General features: G+C 39.2%; 1 protein-coding gene across 1 annotated transcript in view; it reads right to left on the reverse strand.

Moving 5' to 3' along the window:
* Window positions 1-26,587, reverse strand: part of LOC149079218 (phospholipid-transporting ATPase ID-like) — a 67,311-nt gene that overhangs the window by 24,442 nt on the left and 16,282 nt on the right. The window contains exons 2-8 of the mRNA XM_089240114.1: window positions 22,093-22,346; window positions 11,158-11,216; window positions 8,628-8,741; window positions 4,955-5,053; window positions 2,591-2,725; window positions 2,434-2,504; window positions 2,259-2,341 (exon numbers count right to left, since the gene is read on the reverse strand). Coding sequence (XP_089096240.1) covers window positions 2,259-2,341; window positions 2,434-2,504; window positions 2,591-2,725; window positions 4,955-5,053; window positions 8,628-8,741; window positions 11,158-11,216; window positions 22,093-22,162 — 631 coding nt within the window. The 5' untranslated portion in view covers window positions 22,163-22,346. The remainder of the gene's footprint in view (window positions 1-2,258; window positions 2,342-2,433; window positions 2,505-2,590; window positions 2,726-4,954; window positions 5,054-8,627; window positions 8,742-11,157; window positions 11,217-22,092; window positions 22,347-26,587) is intronic.

Raw genomic sequence — 26,587 nt, forward strand, 5'->3', positions numbered from 1 at the left:
TCCGCGGAGCACCGGTTGAGAACCGCTGCACTACGGTATTTTGGCACGTCACGTCTTAATACTAAGGGCCCGTTCAAGTATTACATCAGCAAATTTTTAGCGATTTTTGACCAACCTCCCCTACCTTGACAGAAATTTCGTCAGCACTGCTCACTACCCCCAGCGCATATTGGTGGGATCAGAAACATACACGGGGGGGGGGGATAAGGGCTCGTGTACCTTCCCCCCCCCCTAGACGAGGAAAAAAAATTATTTTTTCAATGCAAACAATTTTTTTTAATTAAAATTTCGATAGTATCGTTATTATAATCAATCTCTGTCAATTTCAATGCTATTTGAAGGGTAAGAACTCTAAATTATCTTTAAGAAATTCATTGCGACCCACCCTTTAAACCATATACTGTAAACCCTTGACCCGCAGACCAAATATGGTCCTGTAGGTTATCTGATGTGGCTTGCGTACTAAAACCTAATTTTGTAAAAAAGGAACTGAACGGCACATTTACAAATCGCTTAAATGACCCGTGGCACAATTCCAGAGTATTTAAGTGGCCCGTGGCACATTTTCAGATCACTGAAGTAGACTTCAAAGATCACTTTCACATTCAAAGATCACTTAAGTAAACCGTGACACAGTTCCAGAACACTTAAACGATCCTTGGCACATTTAGAGATCCCTTGAGTGGCGTGTGACACAGTTTTAGAGCATTTAAGCGGCCCCCAGTGTGGTTCTACATCACTCAAGTTACCCGCGGAACATTCCCAGATTACTTAAGTGATCCGTAGCATAATTACAGGTCACTTGAGGGATACATAGCGCAATTCCAGAGCACTTGAAGGGCTTAAAGTGACCCTGTAGGGGACTTGGTAGTAGGGAGAATGTTAGTTCAGGTGCCCAATAACTATCGAAAGGTTTTTTTCCGTTTTTGGCGCACCGAATAAGATGCCATTAAGAATATTTCATATCTTCATAAAGGGTGGTTGATGACGTAAGCATCATCCAAATCCCCTCCGTCTTCAAAAGTCAGCAAATCGGAAACCCCCCATCGATGCTGACATAATACTTGAATGACCCCTAATGCCTCACAAGGAAAGAGTCCAAAGGTGACGTCTTTTAAAAGGTTTTAAAAAAATTAGCACTAATCTCCTACTCATTTAAATATGCACAAAAAAGATATATAAAAACCCTGGGGAATTATGGGTGACTCACGAAAAATGAAATTGTAAATATTAATATTTGGAACACCAATAGAGACTGAGAATGAATTTAAAAATCCCGCTACTCTACAGTGACGTCATTCAAGCAACACATATCCAGGCACAGCTGACACATCTATAGCGGAAGGCCTCCGCGCGAAGCTCATTACGTCACTAAAGTAGGCCAGTTCACCAGTACCCATTGGATATAACAGGCCGACGCATGCGATATTTTTACCTATTTTTGTAGTATATCCGATGGCTGCAGGTGAAATGGCCTACTTAAGTGACGTCACGAGCTTCGCGTGGAGGCCCTCTGCTGTAGATAGTGTTGGTACAGCACAGAAAAAGAAGGAAGAAAAAGTGTGTGAGAGAGTGAAAAGAAATTTTTCAATAGATATCTCCAAGAAGTGCGAGAGGTGATGAGTAGCCAACTTTTGTCATTTTTAATCATTTTTGCAGCTTTAATAATTGTACGCCGCCGCTAATTTTTTTTATATTCGTTTCTGTTTAATATGAATGTACTTTAATTTTTCCATAATTTTTTGAGAACGCCACCTTGGGACCCTTTCCTTGTCAATCATCTTCTGTATGCTAGGACTTGTCAACCGACTGGACAAATACTATCGATCTCCGATCCCGGATCCAGAGCTAGACCAGCACCTCCTAGGGATAGAAGTCCTCCGAGCATGCTGCTTGGGACGTCAGTAGTCCATTCTCCCTCACAATATTCAGGGGAAAAAAATCCCTGCTCATGCCATTATCATCGTTGTGCGGAAAAGAAATGATCGAGATCAGACTTGGCGATTTCTATGCCTCACATCCAATCACTATGTGGTATTTGTGAGCCAATCGCTAAGATCCTACGCCAAAATAAGAAGAAACGAAATAGGATGCTGTGTTGCAAAATGTAGCAAACTTGCTAGGTAGTCTGAATGACGTTTATGGCAACCAGTGCGGAGACCTTCTATCTCTAGGAGGTGCTGGCTAGACCTGTTGTAGTGAAGGTTTTGCGTTTATAATGTCTCGTAAAAGTTATGGTATGTGTGTGGTGATGTTACCTCTGAACTGACTGAGCAAATTGTTGTCTTCGTTCATCTCTGCTGTCTCAGGAATGGCCTGCCTGCATTTCAGGTTCGTCTCCCTGTTACAAATGGATTAATACGTAAAAATAGGGGAAAATTTTCGACACATTTTTCAAGACTGGATCAATAAATGCCACGAACAAGATCTTACCCGTCCAATTCGCATGTCTCGATGTAACACAGTCCGTTCGGTTCGCTCGTAGACAGCAACAGCATATCGGCCTGTGGATGGAAATTTAAAAATTTCTCAGAAAAAAATTCTAATTTTCAAAGGAAGTTTTAAATTTAGTTTCGAGGAGTTCACTCACAGCAACGAATTGGTTGTTCTCCATGCGGACGATGTCGCCAACTTGTACTTTGTACCAGAGTTCGTCGATGAGCTTCCCTTCCCTAAGTACCCTGGACAATCTGTTATTGACCTGACTGTCACTCCTGTGTCGTTGCTGCCAACGACAATTTCAATGAAAAAAGAAATTACGACCACAGAAATTAATGATTCAAAAATTAACGTTAAAAAAAAAATATGCAATATATTTCTTTTTAAATTAACTATATACATGGTGGTCTCATCAGACCACTCTCATCAGACACGGGCCCGGTGAGAAAATAATTTCGGGGCTGTTTAGTCCCGATTTTGAAATTATTTTGTGGGTTAGGGGAATCAGCATCCAAAGATTCATGCATTATCACAGAATATCCAGGGATGCTGAAAAATATCTACTCACCAATGAAAATTCAGAATTCATCAAAGAAAACAATCCCAGAATTGATGAAAATTCATAATTAAAGAGAGAAAAATTCCTAAAATTAAAAATATATTTGATATATGTATATATTTCTTCACTTCTTCTACCTTAAGTGTGGGGGGGCCCCAAACCATAGGGCCTGGTGTGACCGCGCTTGTTACACACCCTCTTAAGGGTGGCTCTGGTCATGAACTCTTTCAATAAAAAAAGAAAGAAAGAAAGAATGGGTTTGGGATTAGTTAAGCATCAGTTTGTGGCCTCGTACCACTCATAGTACCAGAAAAGTGAAGTTATTACATGCTCATTCAATCAATTCCCTTATGGTCAGTCAAGACGAGTACGGAAATACAGTCAAACCTCGTTAATGAGTCACTCTTGGGAGAGCAAAAATATGACTTAGTACGTGGAGTGACTCGTTAAGCGGAGTAAACCATAGCTGTGCCAATTCCTGCCTGAGGACAATTGGGACTTCCGAAAAGAGACCCGGTAAGCGGAGTGACGTGTTAACCGGATGACGCACCAACGAGGTTTGACTGTATATCTTGACTTTCTCTAGAGAAAAAAGAAAGGCCGGTATTGCTATATAGTGAATTGACCGGAGTTGTTATGCGGTAAAGTAGTGGTAGGCATAGGTCAAGCGCAATGCTCTTTCCTACACTTCTCTTTTATTACGAGTAGGAGTATACGCCAAATTCACTGAAGATGTCCAGTGAATTGAGTTCTGGGAAGCGTGGGAAGCCAAGCAATAGTCAATTCCGCCATTTTCCATTATAATTAATGAGCCGCTGTGGTAGTCGAGTGGTTATAGTTTCGGACTCACATCGTGAGTACCCTTGTTTGAATCCCACCGTGCCACAGTGGTCGGTTCAATTTGATTTTCTGTAATTCCCAATTTCAAGGCGTGAATGCGAGCCGATCTCCCCGTTATAATGTCTCGCCACAGAGAGCAACGGGGCTACAACGGTACAAATATTCATTCTTATTACACTTCACTCACTCCACTTCTGAAATATAGATGACAGCAGTGAAAAATTAATCACACCACTAGATATTCACTCAGACAGTTAGGTGCGCACACACATCAGACTCTGCCACGAAGTTGGCCTGGAAGTGATCTCGGTAACGGGATAAGTCCGGTGACTGAGTTCTAGCGTTCATTCATTCATTCAGTATAATGAGTGATGAGTGCTGTGTTTGCACATCCTCTTCTTTAGAGGAGAAATGATATTACATGTCTCCTCTAAAAATGGGAATATTACCCTAAGTTCATGGAAGAAATCCATGATAAGTTCGTTCAGACTAAGGTCTGAGAAATGTGCGGACATACGATGGGTCCACCCCGTCCAATCCATTACCCACTTTTCTGGCATTATGAATGAAATATGGCATAAGGTTTCTAGAAATCAAGCGGGTTGAGTTCTGGGGAACATGCAGGAGAAACAACAGATCCGCCACGTCCAATCAATTTTCTAGAGCTATGAATAGATTGTAACCCTAGAAGATTGTTCGTAGAAGAAATCCAGCAGGCTGTAGTTCCAGGGAGCGGACCAAGCACTTCCAATCCACCTTTCACTTTTTATATCGTACACCATTCAGGCCCAATTTTAACCATTGTCCCGGTTAAGGGGTTGGATGGTGTCGTGATAACGTTATTGTATTTAAAACGCTCGCCTACTGCCCAATTTTCTAACATTATGAATTGAATTCACTGGGTTTCTAGAATTCAAGCGGATTGAGTTCCGAGGAGTACGTAATCCACGCAATAGATCCACTACGCATAATCCACCAGTTTTGTGGCTCTGATGTGCTTGTCTCCATTGCAAATGTTATTCGTCTCGCTGTGCATAATCATAATCCCTTTTTTTTTTCTCTCGAAAGAGTACAAAATCACTCTGTATATTCAAAGCGAACGAAATTAAAACTTACGATATCGTCGATGGCATCTTTCATGGCAGTGACCGCGAGCACCACTACGAGAGGAACGGCTGTGGTGACTGGAGTCAACGATGACACCTGAGGAATTAGCTGTGAACCAAAGAGGAAAACACCAAGTATTTATTTTGTATTTCAACTGTCGAAGAAAATGAGATAAATACAGTCCACGCCGCTTAATGTGATCACCTCGGGACTCGAGAGTTTTGATAACAATAACCGAATGATAACTATATATACGAAATAAGTCCCGTTTGCGAGTACGGTGACCATGCATCCCGTTTGGTGGAACGGGACGTATGGTAATAAGTAGGGCTCGGATTTGTATGTCTGCATATTTCACTATTTTTTCGTGATAGAGCATATTTTCAAAATTTTAAAGCATATTTTGAATATTTCATGATTTTGAATCAAAACTTCTCATTATCATATTATTTTGCTAAAACTAATGTTATTTGAGATAGAATGAAAAAGATTTTTTGGACATATTTTTCGTTTTATAGGGCATACTAGCTGTAATACCCGGTGCTGCCCGGGTTTTCTTCAACGAGGCTTTTTGGATCACGTGATATCTCTCTCTTTCTTTGAGGGACATGCAAACCGTATCTAAGTTAACTAATATGGCGCCTTCCTGCGCGACTCATGAAAGAAACAAATCTAGATTTAAAGAAACGTATTGCTGAGAGCTTATCGTTACTCTTTCTAGCGTTTCCAGAAACATTGTAACTACGCATCGTAGAAAGCCATGGGTACAAAGCTCAGTTGGGATAATTTCGTAAGTTGCCTTCAGTTAGCAACGACGAATGACGCATGTGTGTACAGGTTATTTCAAAAAGAATCAGCCGATTTAAAAAAAATCTTACCTATTCAACTTTTATTCAGTTTCGATCGAATAATGTATGGGTAGAAAGGGGAAAATCTCGAGTTTCACGCAGTTGCCGACAGATAGCGCTAACGTTCTTGTTCTTCCTTCGGACGCCGCTTCAGCGTTTGTCAAGATTGGTTTTTCCCACAGTTGGAAACCGATTCGAATGACTTCATTTTCCAGCAAGATGGGGCACAACCACGCTACTTTACCGCACACCAACTCCGGTCATACATCGCCATACGGCAATTTCCAACCAGTGGAGTTGGGAGAGAATTAAAGGCTTCATCCATTGGTGGTCGCCCTAGGCTCGGTAGGTAAAGAACGGCACAACCACACTGGAGCTTGGACGTTCGAGAATTTTTGAACAATCGCATTCCTAAACGATGGGACCGGCCAAACGGGACCTGACGATTCAGTTAAACATCACTAGCCTCCAAAATCGCCGGACCTCACAGTGTGTGATTTCTTTTTGTGGGGGCGTTTATTGAAGACTACGTTTATGTGCCTCCCCTTACAGCTACATTAGCCGAACTGATGGTACGCATAACAGCAACCGTGGATGCAAACAGGCTCGCAAAAGTTTGGGATGAATTTGAATACCGTATAGGCGTATGCCGTCCATCCCAAGGTGGACATATTGAATAACTTTAATTTGGTTTGTGGAAAAAAAACCCTTCATGATTAGCCATGTAATATAAAATTAATTTTAAGTGTCTATGTTCAATGTTTTTCGTAACATACGCTTTTCAAATCGGGTGATTCTTTTAAAAAACACCCTGTATTTTTTTTTACTTTTTTAAGGGGTGCTAAGCATTTCGATCCCCCCCCCCCCTGAACTTCAAGGTATCCTTCTGCCTGTTTCAGCTTCCAAAAATGCTTAATTAAACGTGTGGAATTTCTTCGATGTACTTTACGGGCCCATAATTAACTTTAAAACAACCTAAACTATATGAATTTATGCAGTTGAATAGTAAAAGACAATACGAAGACATTAATTTTCAAGTTTGAGAGGATATAAATAAAAAGTTGAAATCAGTGTTATTTCATGGATATCCTACTCAAAAGTATATATAAGTCCGGATAATTAGTTAATATTTAATTTTATGGGCTTCGTATCTCTAAGAGAACTCAATATTTCAAAAATCTAGAATTCAATACAACTTTGGAAATTATTGATGTGGTGAAAAATGCCATTAAATTTCCGCATTTCTACAGTAAAATCGGCAATTTTAACACTGATTTCTATGAGGATCATCCTTTGCCTCACCCTCAAAGTGATGCTGATGATGATTCTGATGTCTATTCAAAAAGTCTCATTACTGGGAGGATTGAAAAAGTGGCAAACCATTATAAAGGCATATACATATCTGAAATGCATTGCTAGGGGGAACCACGGTAACTAAAATAAACGTTCCGAAATTGATTGTTGAGGCCCCAGAAACAACTGTTGCCCGACAGTTTTTTTTGCTCATTTCGGGCATTTGCCCTGCTCTGATGAACTTTTAAAGTAGCCTATCGTTCACAAGTCCGGTCCCGTTTGGTATATATGCAAAATTTGGTGATGATCGATCTAAAATTGTAGATTTGTATAGAGAACATACACACAAACTCATATGTTCACTCAGCCACTCACTTAGTCACTCATACAGTCACTTTCTTGGTGACTCAACCACACATTTCGTCACTCACATAGTCAGGGCAGGCGAAATGTACGGGTCGCAATGTCTCGGGTGAAATCTCCGGATGAAATTTGCGTCAACCGATTAGGAATCACTACTTCTTAACTTAGAAGATAGAAAGTAGATTGGAATGGAGAGAAGACAAAGACCCCCTGGTTTTGAGAGTTAAGGAGGCAAAGTAAAAAATAGTGGTTCTTACATTATTTTTAAAAAAAATCTTTGTTATGGAGCTATGAAGTTCCACCGGGAGGGAAAAAAAGGTACCTCAGACAAAAGTACGGGAGGCACCGTGATTTCGATGGGGGCATGGTCTAAAGAAGGTTGGAAACCACTGGTCCAGTTTATCACGAACCGCGATATTCTTTTCAATGTGCAATACGTTTCATAGATCCCTTGAGAAAGTCCCTCGGGGAAAGAAATTTTCCAATAATGTGGTCAGCTGAAAGAAACTTATCAAGAACTTCAGGAAGGGGCCCTCTTTTTTCGTCATACCATCGCAAAAGCAGCTCTACATGTACATGAATCACAGCGAATACTACAATCAATCACAGTTGATACTCTCTCTCTCTCTCTACAGACCAATTATGTCATTAAGTCCGGAAATGTTTGTCAACAACGAAGGTGGGACAGAACACCTTCTAGCCTCCTACGTAGTCTTGCAGCCTGGTAACGATAACTTACAGAGAAAAGAAAAAACATTTGGTTAAACCAGTGTCTCCCAAAGTGGGCGATGAAATGGTCCAGGGGGGCGATAAAAGCTACAGGTTTAACATAGGATCCTATGGGTTTGCTTGAGTAGGGGGGCGATGTGAGAGAAAAAAATGCTGAAGAAGACGGCGATGGAACAAAAAGTTTGGAAAACTATAGGTTAAACCTTAGCTTTCAGAATGCGAAAAAAACCTTTCGGTGGAAAAATATAACATTATCCGAAGTCCCGATAACAATAAAGAAATTTTTCCCCGTGTTAAGATATTGGTAATCCGCTCTTTGTAAAACTGATAGCAATACCCCGAAAGAAAGCATTACTCATGATTCTAATAAGCGGCGTCACTGTACTAATACAAAGGTCACAATAGGTAAAATGTTTAATGAGGTAACCTGGACATAACGATAGACTCACCTGCAGAATCAGGAGGCAAAGGAAGTAGAAATTGGCCAGACGCCGGAACTGCTCGAACAGATTCTGAGGCACAAATGTCGCCAGGCTGTATTTAGATGTCTTGATGTAATTATTCTGCCATGAAAATTAATAACATTAATTAACATTTCAAAATTTGAAAATGAAATCGTGTAACTTTTGCTGTTTCAGCATTCGTTGGATATCGAGTGCGCGTCTCGTAGACATAAAATATTGACGCATGTCTATGATGAGGTAAGGCAAGATGTCGTCGGGGCGTCTCAAGCTTACAAAGCCTCGTGTACTGCCCTTAAAGATGACCCTATGGGTAGGATGACTGGGCTCTAGTTAACGCCCCACATACTGGGGCAAGGTCCTAAGCCAGACTCTTCACGAGTCTTTCTATAGTGAATTTATATCATGAAAAAACAAAAAATGATGGTATTTGTCCCGGACTCCAGGGCTGAAGCCCATGCTTTCAGCTCAAGTGACCCTGGGATTTTTTTTTAAGTGCAAAGCCACACACCGTTTACCGTGCAAAATGTCCGTGACTACCCCACTTTTAAAGACACTGTCCCGTATTTTGAACCAGAGTTATTTTACCGTTCTTAATTATGTCGGACAACTAGATCCACATTACAGCTTTTATTGATGAGCCATCATTACCAGCCCCATTCCCACAACCTGCAGCAGGGCCCCTTACACTGAAATCACTGTCGGGCCCTCTTTACAGTGAATTTATGATTTATAGCGTGAAAAAACAAAAAACTGAGAATCGTCCCGGGACGATTCTCTTCCAACCCCTAGGGTTGGAGCTTCGTCAGCAGGGCCGCAACTAGATGCTTAGTCAGTCGGGGCAAGCACGCATTTTGCCCCCCCCCCCGTAATGTTGAAAGAGCGAAATTTGTGCCCCCTCTGGTCCGGTACCCGGCGCACACAAGACCCTATTTGCAGCAATGCTTGTTAGCACTACCCATGAGGCACCAAAATGCACACTTGCCTCCCTGTGACGGAGTGAATTCTCATTTCTGGTATTTTTGTCCCGAACGTTATTTTACCGTTCTTAATTATGTCGGACAACTTTATCCACATTACAACTTTTATTGATGAGCCATCATTACCAGCCCCCTTCCTCATTCCTCCCCTCACCGCCTACATTTCACAGCAGGTTCTCTAGGATGGGGTTTTTCGCAGGCCCCCCGGCTAGATTTTTCACAGACCACTCCTCTATATTAAATTTATAGGATGAAAACAAAAAATGATGAAAACCACATCAGGCCTCGGCTGCAGCTCTGTCAGTCCCACTCTTTTGACGGGTCATGCCCGGGGGTCTCATGTCCATAAGTGACCCCACTTTATGATATTTTCTATAGTACAATAAATTTTGAAAATAAATAGGAAATATGTAGGCTGTTATTTCCAGCTAAGTATGGGACTACCCATAGCATCACTTTGCCTGAGGGGGGGGGGGCATGATGTTGAGACGGCCCCGAATAGAACTCGGACTAGCGGTGAGCTCAATAAATTCTAGGCCAGTGGTCTGGAGGCCAATCTTATTTGCAAAATTTTCATTCAGTATAAATTCACTGAAAAAAATCAATTCAATACGTACAAAGAATCTTTATTCTAGATGAGGGTCGAAGACTCTGGGTATAAGACAGGGGAGCCACGGGGAAAAAATATGTTTCAAAGAGGGCCATGGGCAAAAAAAGGTTAAGAAACGCTGCCCTACGGTACAGAAGACATTCGTTTTGCCTGGAATATTATTCATCCGTGATATTTACGTGGAAGCCTATCATTGCTAATGACGTATTTTCAACTGCAGAAATCGTTAGAAAGCCTTTTTTGATGAGAGAATTGTTGAAAACAACTTGTGTGTGTGTGGTGTGTGGCAATTAGATTCTAGACCAGTATCTTGACAATGTTTGCTTTTTTTAACGGCCACGGTTCACGCAGCACTGTCAGAAAAATCATCGGGACCATTGTCATTAAGCTATTACTATTTGATGATACATGTTACCATCATAGTCAAGGAGGAAAACATTTAGAAAGCATCATTATCATATCATTTACATGTCGAGGATACAAATATGGCGCAAGAAGTGGTTTTTTCCCAGAAATCTCTTTAAGTGTACATCTGCATTCTCTCGCCTTTTATACCCCATCCAATTATGCAGTATTTCGTTATACCCAGAATTCCTTTCCCCACATCCTTCCTGACGCATGGTCATTATTATAAGGAACATGAATGGAACGAGGGTTTCAAAAATGCTCGTCCGGCCGTGACAAATAAATTATGGATACAAAAAAAGGCCACACCACGAAAATCAGAAACGAGGTAAAGGTACGCTTACGCTCGACGTTTGTGCGTTTCGTCAAGCGTGCGAAAAATTTCGATCCAGAGAAACTGCAGTCAGTAACAGTTCAAAGACATACAGTGTTGTTTTTAGGAGATCACACACAAAACAAAAGTATTTATCGCGTAATTTCGATTGTCTTTATCGTTAATGATTATAAAAAAATCTATACGTACTGCATAATGGAACTGGAAATTGTAATCCGGATCGTTGGCACGGATTCGTCGCTCGGTTTCTGTAAAATATGATAAGCATTATCACATTGGTCAATTTAATACTTACAGTTTTCTTAAAATACCATATAATACAGGCCGCTCTAAATTTGCTTGCACAGCGTATATCTCTGCAATCACTGACTTTCACTGTTTCCGAAAGTGTCTTTTTTTTGGAGTTTATAGACATTTTCTTGAATTTCTAGAAAAATATTGAGCATATCATTATGGAAACTCTGGTATCGCGAACCCTTTGTATTTTCCAGTTGTACAATTTCCAGTGAAAATTTAATCGCATTTAGGGGACCGACGAAAAATTAAATAGGAAAAAGAAATAAGGGTTTTGATCAACCCTGTTTAATAAAAAAACTGAAGATAATTTGTATCTTTCGCAAAATACTATACGTACTAACGTTGTGCAATTCTTGTGTGCCTTTTCGTGAGAATAGTACTTATATTCACGAAGAGATATGAATGTTTTCTATAAAAATTCCAATTTTTATCGCATGTTTTTGGTTATAACATGCGGAGTTTCCAACCAATTCTCACCAAATTCACAGAAAATCTGGCACTGTGCAATGTACAGAAATTCAGAATTTGATAATTCCTTATTCAATGAGATATGAATATTTTTTTAAATTAAATAATCTGAAATCGTGCACGCACAGAAAATATCTATTTCATTTTGGTAAGTATCGACCACCCAATAATTACACACGTGAGTCCTTTTGAAAAACTAATATGGAAAGATGTCTTCAGTTAAAAAATGTAATTTGATCCATAATTAATGAGTTATAACGCTTTAAAAATTGATGGCATCATCACTAAAAAATTCTGCCAAATTCACCAAAACATGGCGGTCTTCAAACTGATGAGAATGGTACGTTTAAACCTAAAGAGAAATCGAGAAAAAGAGTACTGACACATGTCGTACATATATTCGTGCAAAATTTCAGAATTTTTGGTGCGGAATTTTTTTTTTTTTTTTACACTTACGGATGAGCTTAAATACTGCAATTTGAGAAAATCGAGTTCAAATGTGTTTTCTTGTTTTCACGTTTGCATTATAATTCATTAATTTTTTTTTTATTTTGTTGTGAAAAAACAAATTAATCAGATTGGCTCGAAATTTTTCTCATTTGATTTTGAATTGAGTGAAATATTTTTTAAAGTGATGTTAGTCACAGGAATCAAAGCGATAGGGAGTTGCTCCAGACCAACTTAAACAGGATTGCAGCATGGGCAAATGAATGGAGCATGACGTTTAGCGTTGATAAGTGCATGGTCGCTCATTTTGGTTCGAATAACCCACGGTTCTCTTACGAGTTGAATGGTGTCACTATCCCGGATGCAACTAGGGTCACCGATTTGGGAATTTTCATTGACGAGCGGCTTAGGTTTTCTGAACATTGTTCGGCGGTGGTCAAAAAGCGAATAGAATGCTTGGACTCCTTTTCAAAAAAGTCTCTTCGCATTCTCCTAAAGTCATTCTTCCGCTTTTTCGAGGCTTAATTCGTCCTGGACTGGAGTATGCTGTAAAGTTTTGGGGACCATACCTACAGAGGGACATAGACTTGGTTGAAAGGGTGCAGAGAAGAGCTACGCGTGTCCTTATTGGTACACAGGGCTTGAGTTATGAAGAGGGACTTCATTTTTGAATATGTTTACATTGGATGAACGCAGGTGTCGAGGAGGTATGATCGAAGTGTTCAAAATTTTCAATGGGATGGATAGGATGGACCATGAAATTTTAGTACACCGCCAATCGACTGCTTTTACAAGGAGACACCAGTATCGATTGGTGAGGGACAATGCAAGGTTATGGTGTGGCAAGGAATTTTTCTCTAATAGGGTTGTTAATAAATGGAATAGCTTACCCCCGGAGGTAGTAAATTGTAACACAATTGACACGTTTAAAAAGAAATACGATAATCATGTTGGGGCGAATCGAGAAACTATCCATACTTAGAATAAGACAACCATAAGTATTCTTTATGGGCATTATATATTTATCATGTGTATATATTGTTCATAATTTTTGTTGATTCCATTTTTAATTGGGTTGCTGTATTTTTTAAATATATGACATCCATATTTTTATGGGCATCTTTTTTCTCAGCCACCTCGTTGGGCATTTTGCCTGTTGTGGCGTTGTATTTGTATTTGTATTAAAAATCGACTTCCGCGGGTCGTGAAACCCTTTAAATGAATAAAGTATGAGTAACAATATTTCGTGATGAGAAGATTTTTTCACGTTCATCCCAGCTTTTGACTGGTTGTAATTCTACACCACAGTTAACTTAATTAAAGCTTTTGAATGAAATAGATCACAGTTACAAATTTTTACGATGAAGTCTAGCAATTACAGTTTCAAATTTTTACGGCATCTCATTTGCTATGAGTGTTGTGTATGAAACAATAGCCTACTCACAAAATCATATTTAGAAAAATGAACAGTGAAGAGATGCGTTTATTTTTTGAAACCTGAGATAAACTCTCAATTTTCAAAATAAAACCCATCTCTTTACTGCTTGTTTTTCTAAAGATGGTTTTCAGTATTCTTAAAAGTATTCTCTTCTCGTACTGTTAAAAGATTTATCTAGATCAGTGTTTTTCAATTAGCACTTATCCGAGGGCTTACGATACCTACTGATATGGACTTTGCCATCGTGTGGTTTGGCAGCACTTACCCGAAGTTCAGTCAACGAGGGAAAAACCAAGAACCAGCTAGTCCAGGGATTCTAGAACTGTACACTGTCAACCTTTGTCGGAGGCGCCTCGGAGCGGTGGCCCAACGAAGATTTTTTTCAAGAGATTCTATGTTAATCTGGGAGCCACGGATAAGCGTTGATTAAGATTGGGGAGGGGGGCGTTGATTAAGATTAACCCATTTGCATCATAAGCGCATATATGCGCGCAAGTTTTTTATGCATAAGAACAAAACATTAGAGTACTATTATACTATATAAGACTATTAAATTTAATTTTTCACTAGGTCACAAGAATTTTTTTGACATAAAAAAAAACCAACTCAAAAACAACCCATAGGTGTCACTGACGTACACAAGTCAAAGAAAAGATACGCAAATAACGAACAGAATGCCCCCCAAATCGTTTATTACAGCAGTAAATGTTCCACATGACCACCACCACAGGGGATAACACATTGCAGGCGAGTCACAAATCCAGCAACGGCGGAGTGCAGCAGGTCCACATATACGCTTTACAACGGAGAACCGATTGTGGATTAGGAGCACAAGTTCTTATAACCGTCTCATTTGCATATTTCTACCGAAGTCGCTCGTACCAGCGTCACCTATCGGCTGTTTTTTTAGGTTACCCCCGTCTTAAAAAAATTCGCGTGACCTAGCGATACTAACCCTGCAAACGATTGTTATTTCGCTTTTTATTCATTTTTAAAGTTTCTACGGACTTTTTACCCACCCTGTATGAAAAACTGATGGGAAAAAACTTCTCGAACACAAACCACTCATAACCATGACATTATAGGCACACGTAATATAAGAACTTTTCGTCATGCACTGATTTACGTAGAAATTCTACAGAGAAATATTTTTGCATTTGTATAAGTACACAAAACATAAAATATAATTCACATTTTTCAAATTAATTAAAAAATTAAAATAAATTAATCATTGAAAAGTAATTAATTTAAATAAACGTCAAGTAAAAACTGAAATTTAATTCAATTTTGATTTTTCAAATTGCAAAAATTTCAGGTTTTTTGTACTAATGCATAATATTAAGCTTGCGCCTAAAGCAAGAATAAAAAATGGCGCCTTTCCGAATTTTGCTCCCCCACTGAACAAAACCTGGCTACGCCACTGCCCCCTCCAAAGTTTAAAATAGCAGCGAAGGACAGCAAATTATCACATTTTGGCAAAAAAGTGTTTGTTTGGTTCAAAAAAAAAAATTCGAATAGATCTCATTTGGCTAACACTTTACAAATTTGGTGATAAATTTGTCAATATAGTGGACGAAGCTTTCACGTAAGCTACACGTGATAACAAGGTTGTAATATCACACTGTGGCGAGAAAAAATGCCAATCCTAAAAGAAGGAGGTCGAGCTTGGCTTCTAACGTGATTGAATACTTCAATTAATTTTTAAGGAGTATATCGTGAACTGTAACTTGAGTTGTTGGCTGAGAGGTATTTTCCACGAATTGGTATTTCGATTATTTCTGCCATTTTATTGCTTAATTCAGTTTCTCTATTTTGACATCATACACATTATGTTCAAGCATTTCTCTTATATAGCATCAGACACATGTCTTCGCTCCTTCACATAAAGCTGTGGGCTTATTTTTGAAATAATCAAATAACATGAAACAATATGAAACAACGCAATAACATGCTTTTATTGTACTATACATAATAGCTGGTTATTATGCATACCTACCAAGCATTTTGATAATTTTGGTGAATTTCCCTAAATTTATCATATTTACGGGTGATTATGCGTACTACCCGAGCATTGTTGGTGAATTTGATAAATTTCCCCTAAATTAATCGTTTTTACCGGCAATTATGCATAGCAATCAAGCGTCGTTGGTAAATTTAATAAGTACTAAAAACACTTTCTTTCTTTTTCTTTCAAACCGAGCACAACTCAGGTCTATCACCATCTACGGGCAATTTACTATCTAGTGAGTTGTGCCGGAAGTGTAACTGTGTGCGTGTGTGTACCTAACAGTCTGAGTGCGTATGTAGAGTTGTGTTTCAGTGCTGCCATCTATATTTCAGAAGTGAAGTGAGCGATGTGTTATGATTGAATTACATTTGTACTGTTTGTAGGTCTGTTGCTCTCTGCGGCGAGACTTTTTAACGTGGAGATCGGCTCGAAGTTGGGAACAGCAGATAACCAACTCCAGCCGACCACCACTGCGGCGACGGTGGGGTTTGAACCCGGATCCTCGCGATGCGAATCCGTCACTATGACCACTCGGCCACCACAGAGGCATTCGTTTTTATCTGGTTTTTTTCTTCCTGCTCTGCGTGTCCAAGTTAAATGCGTGTTGTCCGGCTTTCGTAACGCATGGTCGGGGAACAATCCGGATCTAATGTTGTTTAATCTGTTCCATTAATTTAATATTCCGGAAATCGCAAACTACTTTATATATTACGAAGTATTTTGTTTTGAGGGTTGAATAAAAGAAAAAAATGGTATCAAGTCGAAGAGGTCGTAATGATCTTCCTGATGTATTTTGCTACATACATGGTGAGCACACCCTGAAAGAAAACGGTAAGGCCATTTTTCTTTTATTTTCTTAAAAGAGCTCACATTGGGTATTTTGGCGTTAAGCTTGGTGACCAAGATAAAGTTTGGACTCCACACACAGTATATAAAACTTGTACATAACATCTATGACAGTGGAGTAATGGGAAGAGAAGTAGTTGAAATGGGGTCAATACCCATTGCTCACTCAACCAAAATGAAATAGGAATACGATACTATCACTTTTGGTCATAGAGGAGGTAGTTTCACAAACATCAGTGAGTAATTTGTGTGGACTTGAAAATGATTAACTTTCTTCTTGGTCAGCAAGGGGGGGCTACACGATGTGTCATTGTTTTGTGTGCCTATGGGATAGCAGACCCTAACAATACCACTGGATGGGTAGCCAGACGAGACAGAGAATCATCTCGCTTCCGTTGTGTATAAAGTTAGGGTTAATGGAACACTTCATGAAAGCTCTTGATCACAGAACAGCCCTTGCTTTGCATACATGGGACAAAAAATTTCATGGAATAAATACAGAAAAACTTAAAGCTGGAATTTTTGATGGTCCTCAAATCAGACAGCTCATAAATGGTCATCATTTCGTAGATTCCATGAATGAGATAGTGTGGATCTCATTCGTCCTCGTTGTCAAGAAATTTATTGCCTACCACAAGGCTGAAAACTATGTTGAACTAGTTAGCAGCATTCTCAACAACTTTAGAGATCTTGGTTGCTATATGAGCGTAACGGTTCATTACTTGCGCAGCCACTTAGACAGTTTCCCCGAAAATCTAGGTGATACTAATGAGGGAAAAGGGTGAACGGTTTCACTAGCACATAAAAGCAATGGTAGACCGATACCAGGGGCAGATGAAATACTCATATGATGGTAGATTACTGTTGGAATCTCTAAAGAGACCGCGTAAACAAAGTTCACTTAAGAATTCCAACAAAAGATGTTTTCGGAGTGGAAAAAAAAGTAACTTTTCCGGTTGTTTTTATCTGATTTTTTTCTTTTCTGATTTTTAACTAAGCTATTGAGATTTACAGGAGTGTTGCCATGTCTTTTTCTATCAATTGAAATGATAAAAATTAATTAAACAATTTTTTTCCTTCAATTTTACGCCTATACCCTAAGGCTAATTTAGTGTGTTAACGTAAATAACGCTATTTTCACATCTCACAAACAAGAGCTAATGGATGAAAACTAATGCCATATTTATTTGAAATACACGCAGTATTCATTATGTGTATGAACATGTATTGCATCATTATATCGTGGTACGATCGTAAAATTTGTTATCATTAAACCGGGAGGTCCACCTATATTCATCAAACATACTAGACTCATTTGTTTTTATATTTATCAAATTCACCAATCACAGAATGATATTATGCATAATCACAGATAAAGGCAATAAATTTCAATTATTTATCAAATTTACCTACGGTACTTGGTTATTATGCATAATCACCGGTAAAAATGATAATATTTTCAGTATTTAACAAATTTGCCAACGACACTTGGGTATTATGCATATCTGCCAGCACAAGTGAGAAATAAATTTATTAATCTTACCAAGACGATTGGTACGTATGCATAATAACCGATTTATCACATTTACTGCAACATATACATATTTATGTATTTTTCTCGATCATTGATTTTTCAAAATCATTGGTAGGTATTTGCATTTCGATGATTTTTGCTCAACTCGACGTCGATGTCCCAGTTGTCAATTGCCAATGGCTATGATCGATTCTCTCCCCCTCACCTCCAAAAATATGAAACGACATTTTACGTGACCATATACATTTTACGCACGGGGAAAAAGAATTGTTTTCCTCCATTAATAGTGGCAATATTTTGAAGATGATTGCCGATAAGCACGTTAAAAAATATATATTGAATATGAATTGTATGGAAAACGTGCTCATGTCACACACGGGTAAGATGGGCGGGGGGTGGTGGGGAAAAGGAACTCCCAGTAGGGAAATGATATGCCCATTGACACTCTTTCCGAGAAATTTCACTCACGATCATTGAGCGCATTTCTTTTAATGGACCTGACGTGTATTGAAAGTAACATGTTCTTCTCCCTTTTTTTCTTGTCTCATGTGTTACGTGTCCAAAGTAGGCATTGTCACGCGAGGCTGGCTCGTGTGTGTGTGTGTGCACATGTACATCAACGTTTTTCACGGGACCTTTCCCAGTGAACGTCGCGTGAGGTGCCGAAAGCGCCCTCTGGAGCGAGAGTTCATTCCAGACCCAGTGGACTGGTCATCATCACTTCAACACGAAAGAAACGGTTTTTTTTTATTTTGGTTCCTAGGTACTGATACCGTCCTTTTGTCACTACAGAGAGATAGACAGAGATCACGTCACACACGAACCTATAAGAAAAAGATGGAGGAGGAGTGTGTGTGTGGGTCGAACCTAAATATCCATTAGGTAGATTGACGGCGGAAGATCCATCTTAACAGGATATAAAAGAAGTGAGGACGTGGTGGCGGTGATGGCAAGATGATGCGGAATCCATGACAATCCGGACATCGTCCATGATTATGGAATTCCTGAAGAAGGACAACCCCGCCCTCGTCCGCGATTATTGATTTATTGTCGGTTGTCCATTGTAACAACCGTTGTATGATGAGCTTGTCTGCTACTTGACTTGTTATCTTTCTTCGATACAGATTTTCATCAGTCTTTTGTTATACATGAGTATGAATATTGCATATATAGTATAAGGAATTATGACTCCCACACATCGCCCTCTTGAGGTGATTCGATGAACCTTGAGTCTTGACAACATATTTCTGCACTGATCCTCGAGTTATTTGGATGTCTTCAGCTTATTGCTGCACGGGTGAAGAAGGACATGGGAATAAGGTACTCAACATTTCGGAAAGTGTGGGCGTTCATTGGGTGGACAACGTGTCGCGGGAGACTCAAGTGATCTGGGAACGTGTATAGAGTCGCTCAAGTGACCCGGGAATGTGTTGCGGACCACTTAATTGTTTACAAGTTTGATTTGTAAATAAAAACGCTAGTGTGTCTGTAAAAAGTGTAAGACAGGATGTCTCTTCGCGATGACAGGTCTCTTCGCGTTCTCTTGTCTCTTCGCGTTCTCCTAAAGTCATTCTTCCGCTTTTTCGAGGCTTAGTTCGTCCTGGACTGGAGTATGCTGTAAGGTTTTGGAGACCATACCTACAGAGGGACATAGACTTGGTTGAAGGGGTGCAGAGAAGAGCTACGCGTGTCCTTATTGGCACACAGGGCTTGAGTTATGAAGAAAGACTTCATTTTTTGAATATGTTTACATTGGATGAACGCAGGTGTCGAGGAGATATGATCGAAGTGTTCAAAATTTTCAATGGGATGGATAGGATGGACCATGAACTTTTAGTACACCGCCAATCGACTGCTTTTACAAGGGGACACCAGTATCGATTGGTGAGGGACAATGCAAGGTTATGGTGTCGCAGGGAATTTTTCTCCAATAGGGTTGTTAATAAATGGAATAGCTTACCCGCGGAGGTAGTAAATTGTAACACAATTGGCACGTTTAAAAAGAAATACGATAAACATGTTGGGGTAAATCGAGAAGCTATCCATTCTTAGAATAAGACAACCATAAGTATTCTTTATGGGCATTGTATAATATTTTATCATGTGTATATATTGTTTGTAATTTGTGTTAATGGCATTTTTAATTGGGTTGCTGTATTTTTGAAACATATGACAACCATATTTTTATGGGCATCTTTTTATCAGCCACCTCGTTGGGCATTTTGCCTGTTGTGGCGTTGTATTTGTATTTGTATTTGTATCTGGTCTTATCGGGTCACTTAAGTGATTTATAAATGTGCCGCGGTCACTTAACTGGTCTGGGAGTACGTTGCAGGTCATTTAAATGGTCTGGAAATGTGCTATGGGTGCATGGGTCACTTAAATGAGGCAAGAACGTGCCACGAGCAACGTAAGTGATTTAGTACAGTGCCCCAGCTCAATTAATTGATTTGTAAATGTGACGCGAGTCACTTGAATGATCTATTTACCGCACACCAACTCCTGTCGTATCACGAATTTCCAACCAGTTGGGTGGGAAATGAAGGTGCCATCTATATATCAGTGGTCACCCTAGGCTCGGTAGGTAAACAAAATAATTTTCGATGTTCTTCCCCAGATTCAAACCCGTGGGCCTTGAAACCAATCTTCATGGTGGCAGACGAGCATCTTACTACTGCACCACTCGAGCGCATTTACTCGAATGAGCTGGAAATGTGCAGTGGATCACTTAAGGCTCAATTACATTGGGCGATTTTACAAACTACTCGCTTGCGGTTTTACTCGTTGCTATACTACAGTCGTTCTGTGTAATAACGTTATGAAGTAAACTTGCCGCTCGCTCTGCTAGTGCGAGAAATGTTGAAGGGTAGGCTACTTTTCTCGCTACTCGCCGGCGTTTTTGTTATCTCTCGGGTGCAACATGGGTGTGGCTACTTTTTTACCTCTCGCTTTGGCTCGCAACAAGAGAGAAAGACGGCAACACACGAGAAAGGAAGGGAAAGCAAACGAGTTGCTCGCTCATCTAGTGAGCGCAGGGCCGCAACTAGATGCTTGGCCACCCGGGGCAAGCGCGCATTTTGACGCCCCTTTGTAATGTTGAAGGAGAAGTTTCAGAATGAAATTTGCGCCCCCATGGGTCTAGCGCCCGGGGCACGAGACCCGCCTGCTTCCCCCTAGTTGCGGCCCTGAGTGAGTGATTTTACTAGTCCTGTGTAATTAAAATTCACTGACTAGTTGAAACCGGTTCATTCGCCAGCTACTTTACTCGCCGAAAAATAGCTAGTAAACTTGCCCAATGTAATTGAGCCTTTAAGTGAGTTAAGAATGTGCTGCGAGCCACTTAAGTGATGTTGAACAGTGCCCTGGGTCACTCGATTGATTTGTAATTGTGCCTCGGGTCATTAATGGAATCTGGTCATGTGCCGCATAGTTCATTTTTACAAAATCAAGTTTGAGGTAGCGGGCCACATTAGATGAAAAGGGAAATTACGAAAAAACGTTGTCATTAGATGATAAGAGAAAAAACGGGGCATTTTATAACAAATTTTTTATAAAAATTATAAAATTACATGAATATCCAATGGCCAAAATTACAGGAATATCCCGTAAAATACAGATCAGAATACATGACCTAAAGGGTCATTCAAGTATTACGTCACATCGAGGGGAGAGAGGGTTTCGGATTTGCTGACTTTTGATGACAAGGAGGGAGGGGGGTTTGAAGGTTGCTTACGTCATCAACCACCCCTTTTTGAAGATATGAAATATTCTAAGCTGCTGGCGAAATTTTGCTGACGGTGGGGAGGGGGGGGTCAGTGTTTTGCTGACTTTAGCTGGCAAGGGGGGGGGAATAACAAATGGCTGAAAATCTGCTTACGTAATACTTGAATAGCCCCTTACGTATAGTACACCTTACATAATGATTACCTTACATTACACACACAAGTTTCTGGCCTGCGAGCGGCAGAAATACCGTATATCTGTCCCGCGGACCTAAAAGGTCGTTTACCCCCCCCCCCTCCCTCCGCCTTAGGTTAATCACATGAAAGTGTTAATTAAGGAGAATCATTCAGCGTAAAAACTCACCGACGTTTTGTTTGCGGCGTTTGCCACCCGTATTCCCGCAGGGCGAAGAACAGCAATCATCTCCTTCCATATCCGTTCTGGAAGAAGCATCGCCTCCATCACAGCATCGAACACTTCCGGCGACAGCAGTTACCACTAAGCTTGGTCATGTAAATTTTCGATTGATGGTCATCACTGGGTCCTAAAATTCTATTTTTTTTTTTTTACACACTTCCCTTTCGTCTGTTCTTCGAATCCGTTGGTTGCTCAGTCACCTGTTCGAGGACGGAAGAAAAAAAGTGTCAAAGGACTACAGTTGATAACGACAACACAATTGATAACTCTTTTCAGCTTACATACATTTAAAAAAGTCTTTAAAACCTCCCTTTACGATCACGGACGTAATATTGCGTCCAAACGCCAGTGGAGTAAATTCAAACACGTTCTATGTGTTTTCTTTCCTCTCTCTCGTCACCATCGCGAAGCTTTATGTGAATGATGTATATGTTATGGTTGAATGCGATATAAATCGGGTACTATACCTAATAACCGGTTATTATGTATGGTCCAGTCATCTTGGTAAGTTTTATAAATTTATCACTTTTACCGGCAAACATGCATAATACCCAAACGTCGTTGGTAGATTTGAGAAATTCTAAAACAATTGTCACTTTTCTATCGGTGATTATGCATAATACCCTAGTCTAGTGTAATTGGTGAATTTGATAAGTATGAAAAAGTTTCAAATGAGTCTAGTGTGTCAGATGATCGTGATAAGTGGACCTCCCGATATAACGATAACAAATTTTACGATCGTACCCGATATAATGATACAATACACGTGTATGAGAATTATCATGTATAGTAAGTACATCATATAGTACGATTTATCCTGTTTAAAAACGACGCGACGCACAGTGGTGCGTTTTGCGAAAATCGTGGCCAAAATCCCAAAAAAAAGTTTTGCCGTTCGACCCTGATTTTTTCACAGATGAAGAGTGAATATCCCCCGGCTTCTGACGTACATTTTTTTTCGTTCATCACCTCTTAGTTTTTGCCCAGAAGGAGCTCCAATGTGGTGATTCAAGTAGCGGTATACCGCACATCAATCTAAACCTTTTACAAGGCCGCTCTCGTTCAGAAATTTCGTACCATACACAGGGAATTTTAGGCAGTTATTTCTTTTCTTTCAAGTGCGTTAGCAATTCAGAAATACATTTTGAATTTCGTTTTTGGTTTTTTTACTAAAAATTAAATTATTGTTAATACCAAGTCATTTGTTTAAAAAAAGTTCATTTTTGTGAGTGGCGGTAGAAACAAGTGACCTGATGTGACCTCCTGAAATTCATTTCCCAACATACTTTAACATGTTTAATTTATGAAAAGGTGAAAATAGCTGCTAATATCTGCTACTCCGCTGACCCCAGTGACTTTTCTTCAACATGCCATAGTTGAGGCTTGCCTATACAAAGGCGGAATAGATTTGAATCTGAGAAAATTTCTTTAAAAATAGCAGAGATTATTGCTCTGATAACCGCAGATTATTTGAGCTTTAACATTGAAAGCTGAAAAACATGCCTCAGATTTTTTTTTTTGTCTTTTTTAGTTTCAAACTCAGGGTGCTCCACTCTGGAAAAAATTTAGATTTTTAACGAAATACTTATAAAGGATCATAGCTCAAATTTTAGGCAGCAATGCAGCGATTTAGAAAATCGCGTAAAGAAATGAACACAGAATGACGTTTTAAATGCTTAAATTAAGCAAAATTTGAAAGGTGTACAGAAATCGTAAAAAAAATGAATTGCAAATCTTGACTGATCTTAACAAACGTTCTCATTTCCTGCGAAGTACTGTACGCACAAAGAATCGGTGGTGAACACATATCAGAATTTGCTGAGACTAATAAGAGAACAAAAAGGACAATACCTGATTCATTTAGGAAACATCACATACATCAAAAACTTGAATAAATTCGAAAAAGTTTCTTGCAAAAATTATCAAGATATGTAAAATTGATTTTCTGTGTATCTGTCTGTGTATATGTTCTCTCTAAAAATCCACAATTTCAGATCGATCGTTACCAAATTTTACGTCTACTCGTAAACGATACAGGACCAGATTTGAACGATAGGCCACTGTAAAAGTTTGACAAAACAGGTCAAATGCCCGAAATTATCAGGCAAGAATGGTTCTTGGGTCTCAACAATGACTTTCGGAATGTTTATTTTATTTACCGTGGTTCCCTAACAATGCGCCTCAGACATGTTTATTCCTTTACAATGGTTTGTCAGTTCTTCAATACTCCCAGTATGTTGAGAAAACCTGGGCAACGCCGGCTATTATAGCTAGCTGTTAATAAATCATAATTATGATTATAAAATTATGATACACAATTAATATATAGTACTGACCATAAGATTTTACACCCAGACCACGACCAGAAACATTTTTCCATTCATTATAAACTTTTATCATAAATTTCTGTGTTTAAATTACGTTTTATGCTTATTACAACTTCCTGTTTTTACTTTTTGAACTGTTAATTAATTTTTTTATGCAGCATTTTTATGCTATTATAAGTTTTTTAATGCATCTCAGCAATATTCTTACATGTTACTGTAATTTAAATGTGATATATATGATGATGAGATATCATGAACAAATCCATGCTATGTATTTTATCGCAATTCTATCAATAGTCATAATGCAGACATATCCTATTTTATACATTTCCTTAAAATCCCTTTAATCATATAATCTTCACCCTGCCGTTAAAAAAGCATAATATTTATTGTTCCAAACAGTTTTCAAGAATAGGCAACGAATTTGAAGGCGAGTAAATAGTTTTGACCACGTTTTTCGCAAAACGCACCACTGTGCGACGCTTGAGTATTATGCATAGTCGCCGGTAAAAGTGATAAATTTAGGGAAATTTATCAAACTTGTCAAAATCCTTGGTGATTATGCAAAATAGCCGGGTTTATCACATTTACCGTAACATATATAAAAGTATATACATATCATATTTATATTTAATTTTTCATATTTCAGTTTATATATAAATACATGTCACTTTTTCTGTCCCTCTTTTCTTTCTATACTCCTGTGGTACTGATTTTTTCCATACATGCGGTATAATTTATCTTTCTACTATATGCATGTAAGAGCGAAAGAGAACACGTACGGTGAGATTGAAAAGGGACTAAAAAACTCTATTTTATCTACCTTATCTATTATACTTTTTTCTTTTATATACGTTTTACTTTCCCCTTCCTTTTTCCTAAGATGTGGTTAGGTTGGGACCAGGTTACCAGATTTATCGCCGATTCGTCTAACAGAGATAATCCAAATTTGCTGCCAAAAAGCTTGTCCGTGAAGTGGTTAAAAAACAGAATTATCAAATTGAATCACTCGTAAGAAACGAGAAGAAGCAGCGATTGGTCATTTGAGGACCAGGGTAACTGCATTTCTACCATAAGCCAATGATTACATATCACAAGGCAGGGCTACAGGGCTTTCCCAGAACTCTGCCGCCAAAATTAGAGAGGTGATAGTACATGTCAAGACATATTTTCATATTTACATATACAATTTTATCAATGGAATCTAAATCGTAAATCTTAAAGATCGTAAATGATTTTTATGTTATGTTGAGCGAATGTTAACATCCAATTTAAATCATTGGCTCCAATAAGGGGGGGGGAGGAAAGAAAAACGTACTAAAGTAACCCTGGGTTTGAAAGGGGGCCCTCCCCGCATACCCATTACGAGAGAAAACGAGCGATATTTTTCTTCTTGCGTAGTTGCCGTTGACTAGAAGGAAGAAATTCATCTGCGTTCCTCGCGATAGTAGCAAAGTTGCCATATTTTGGTGGTATCTGAACTGTCCAATTGCACGTATCTCCCGAATAAGTGGGTCGTTTGCCTGGATGTGAAATCTGAAAAATATTCGTCTTCACGTGCAGTATCACCACTCTTATTTAGGGTATGGGATACCATGTATACAGTATTACTATAGACATCAGCAAGAGATTGCTAATTTGTGTTTGGTAACAAAGCAGGAATTAGATTGAAAATTGATTAAACGATTGGTTATAAAATAAAGCCCAGACCCCCCCCCCCCCCTCCCGTGGACTCAGAACTCAAGCAACGATTCCATTGACTCGAACGACGTAGATTCTGGAAACCGGAACCTTTTTTTTACCCCAGCACCCAGAATTTAAATGGTATAATTCGTTTGAGGCTTTGCGTTTCCGCTCTCAAACAAACTAGACAAAGAATTAGCACATTAGCTTCTTCAGCTCCAGGAGGATTAGTATCATACGCCTATATGGTATTTTGTATATTTCTAAAGCAGCCTGATTTTGGACTTCAGAATGCATCTGGAAAAAGTGCGTATTCTGTATTGGAAAGAAACGACTTCGCTTGAAACAATACTACTTTAGTTTTCATTCTATGGGAAGAAAGATAATCAGTATTGTGTGATGCACAGTAAAAATGTGGTAAATCCGGTTAT

This window comes from Pholcus phalangioides, unplaced genomic scaffold (assembly GCF_987345545.1).
Source record: "Pholcus phalangioides strain wild (caught in Gottingen) unplaced genomic scaffold, Ppha-v1.0 ptg000012l_1, whole genome shotgun sequence".
Taxonomy (NCBI): Eukaryota; Metazoa; Arthropoda; class Arachnida; order Araneae; family Pholcidae; genus Pholcus; species Pholcus phalangioides.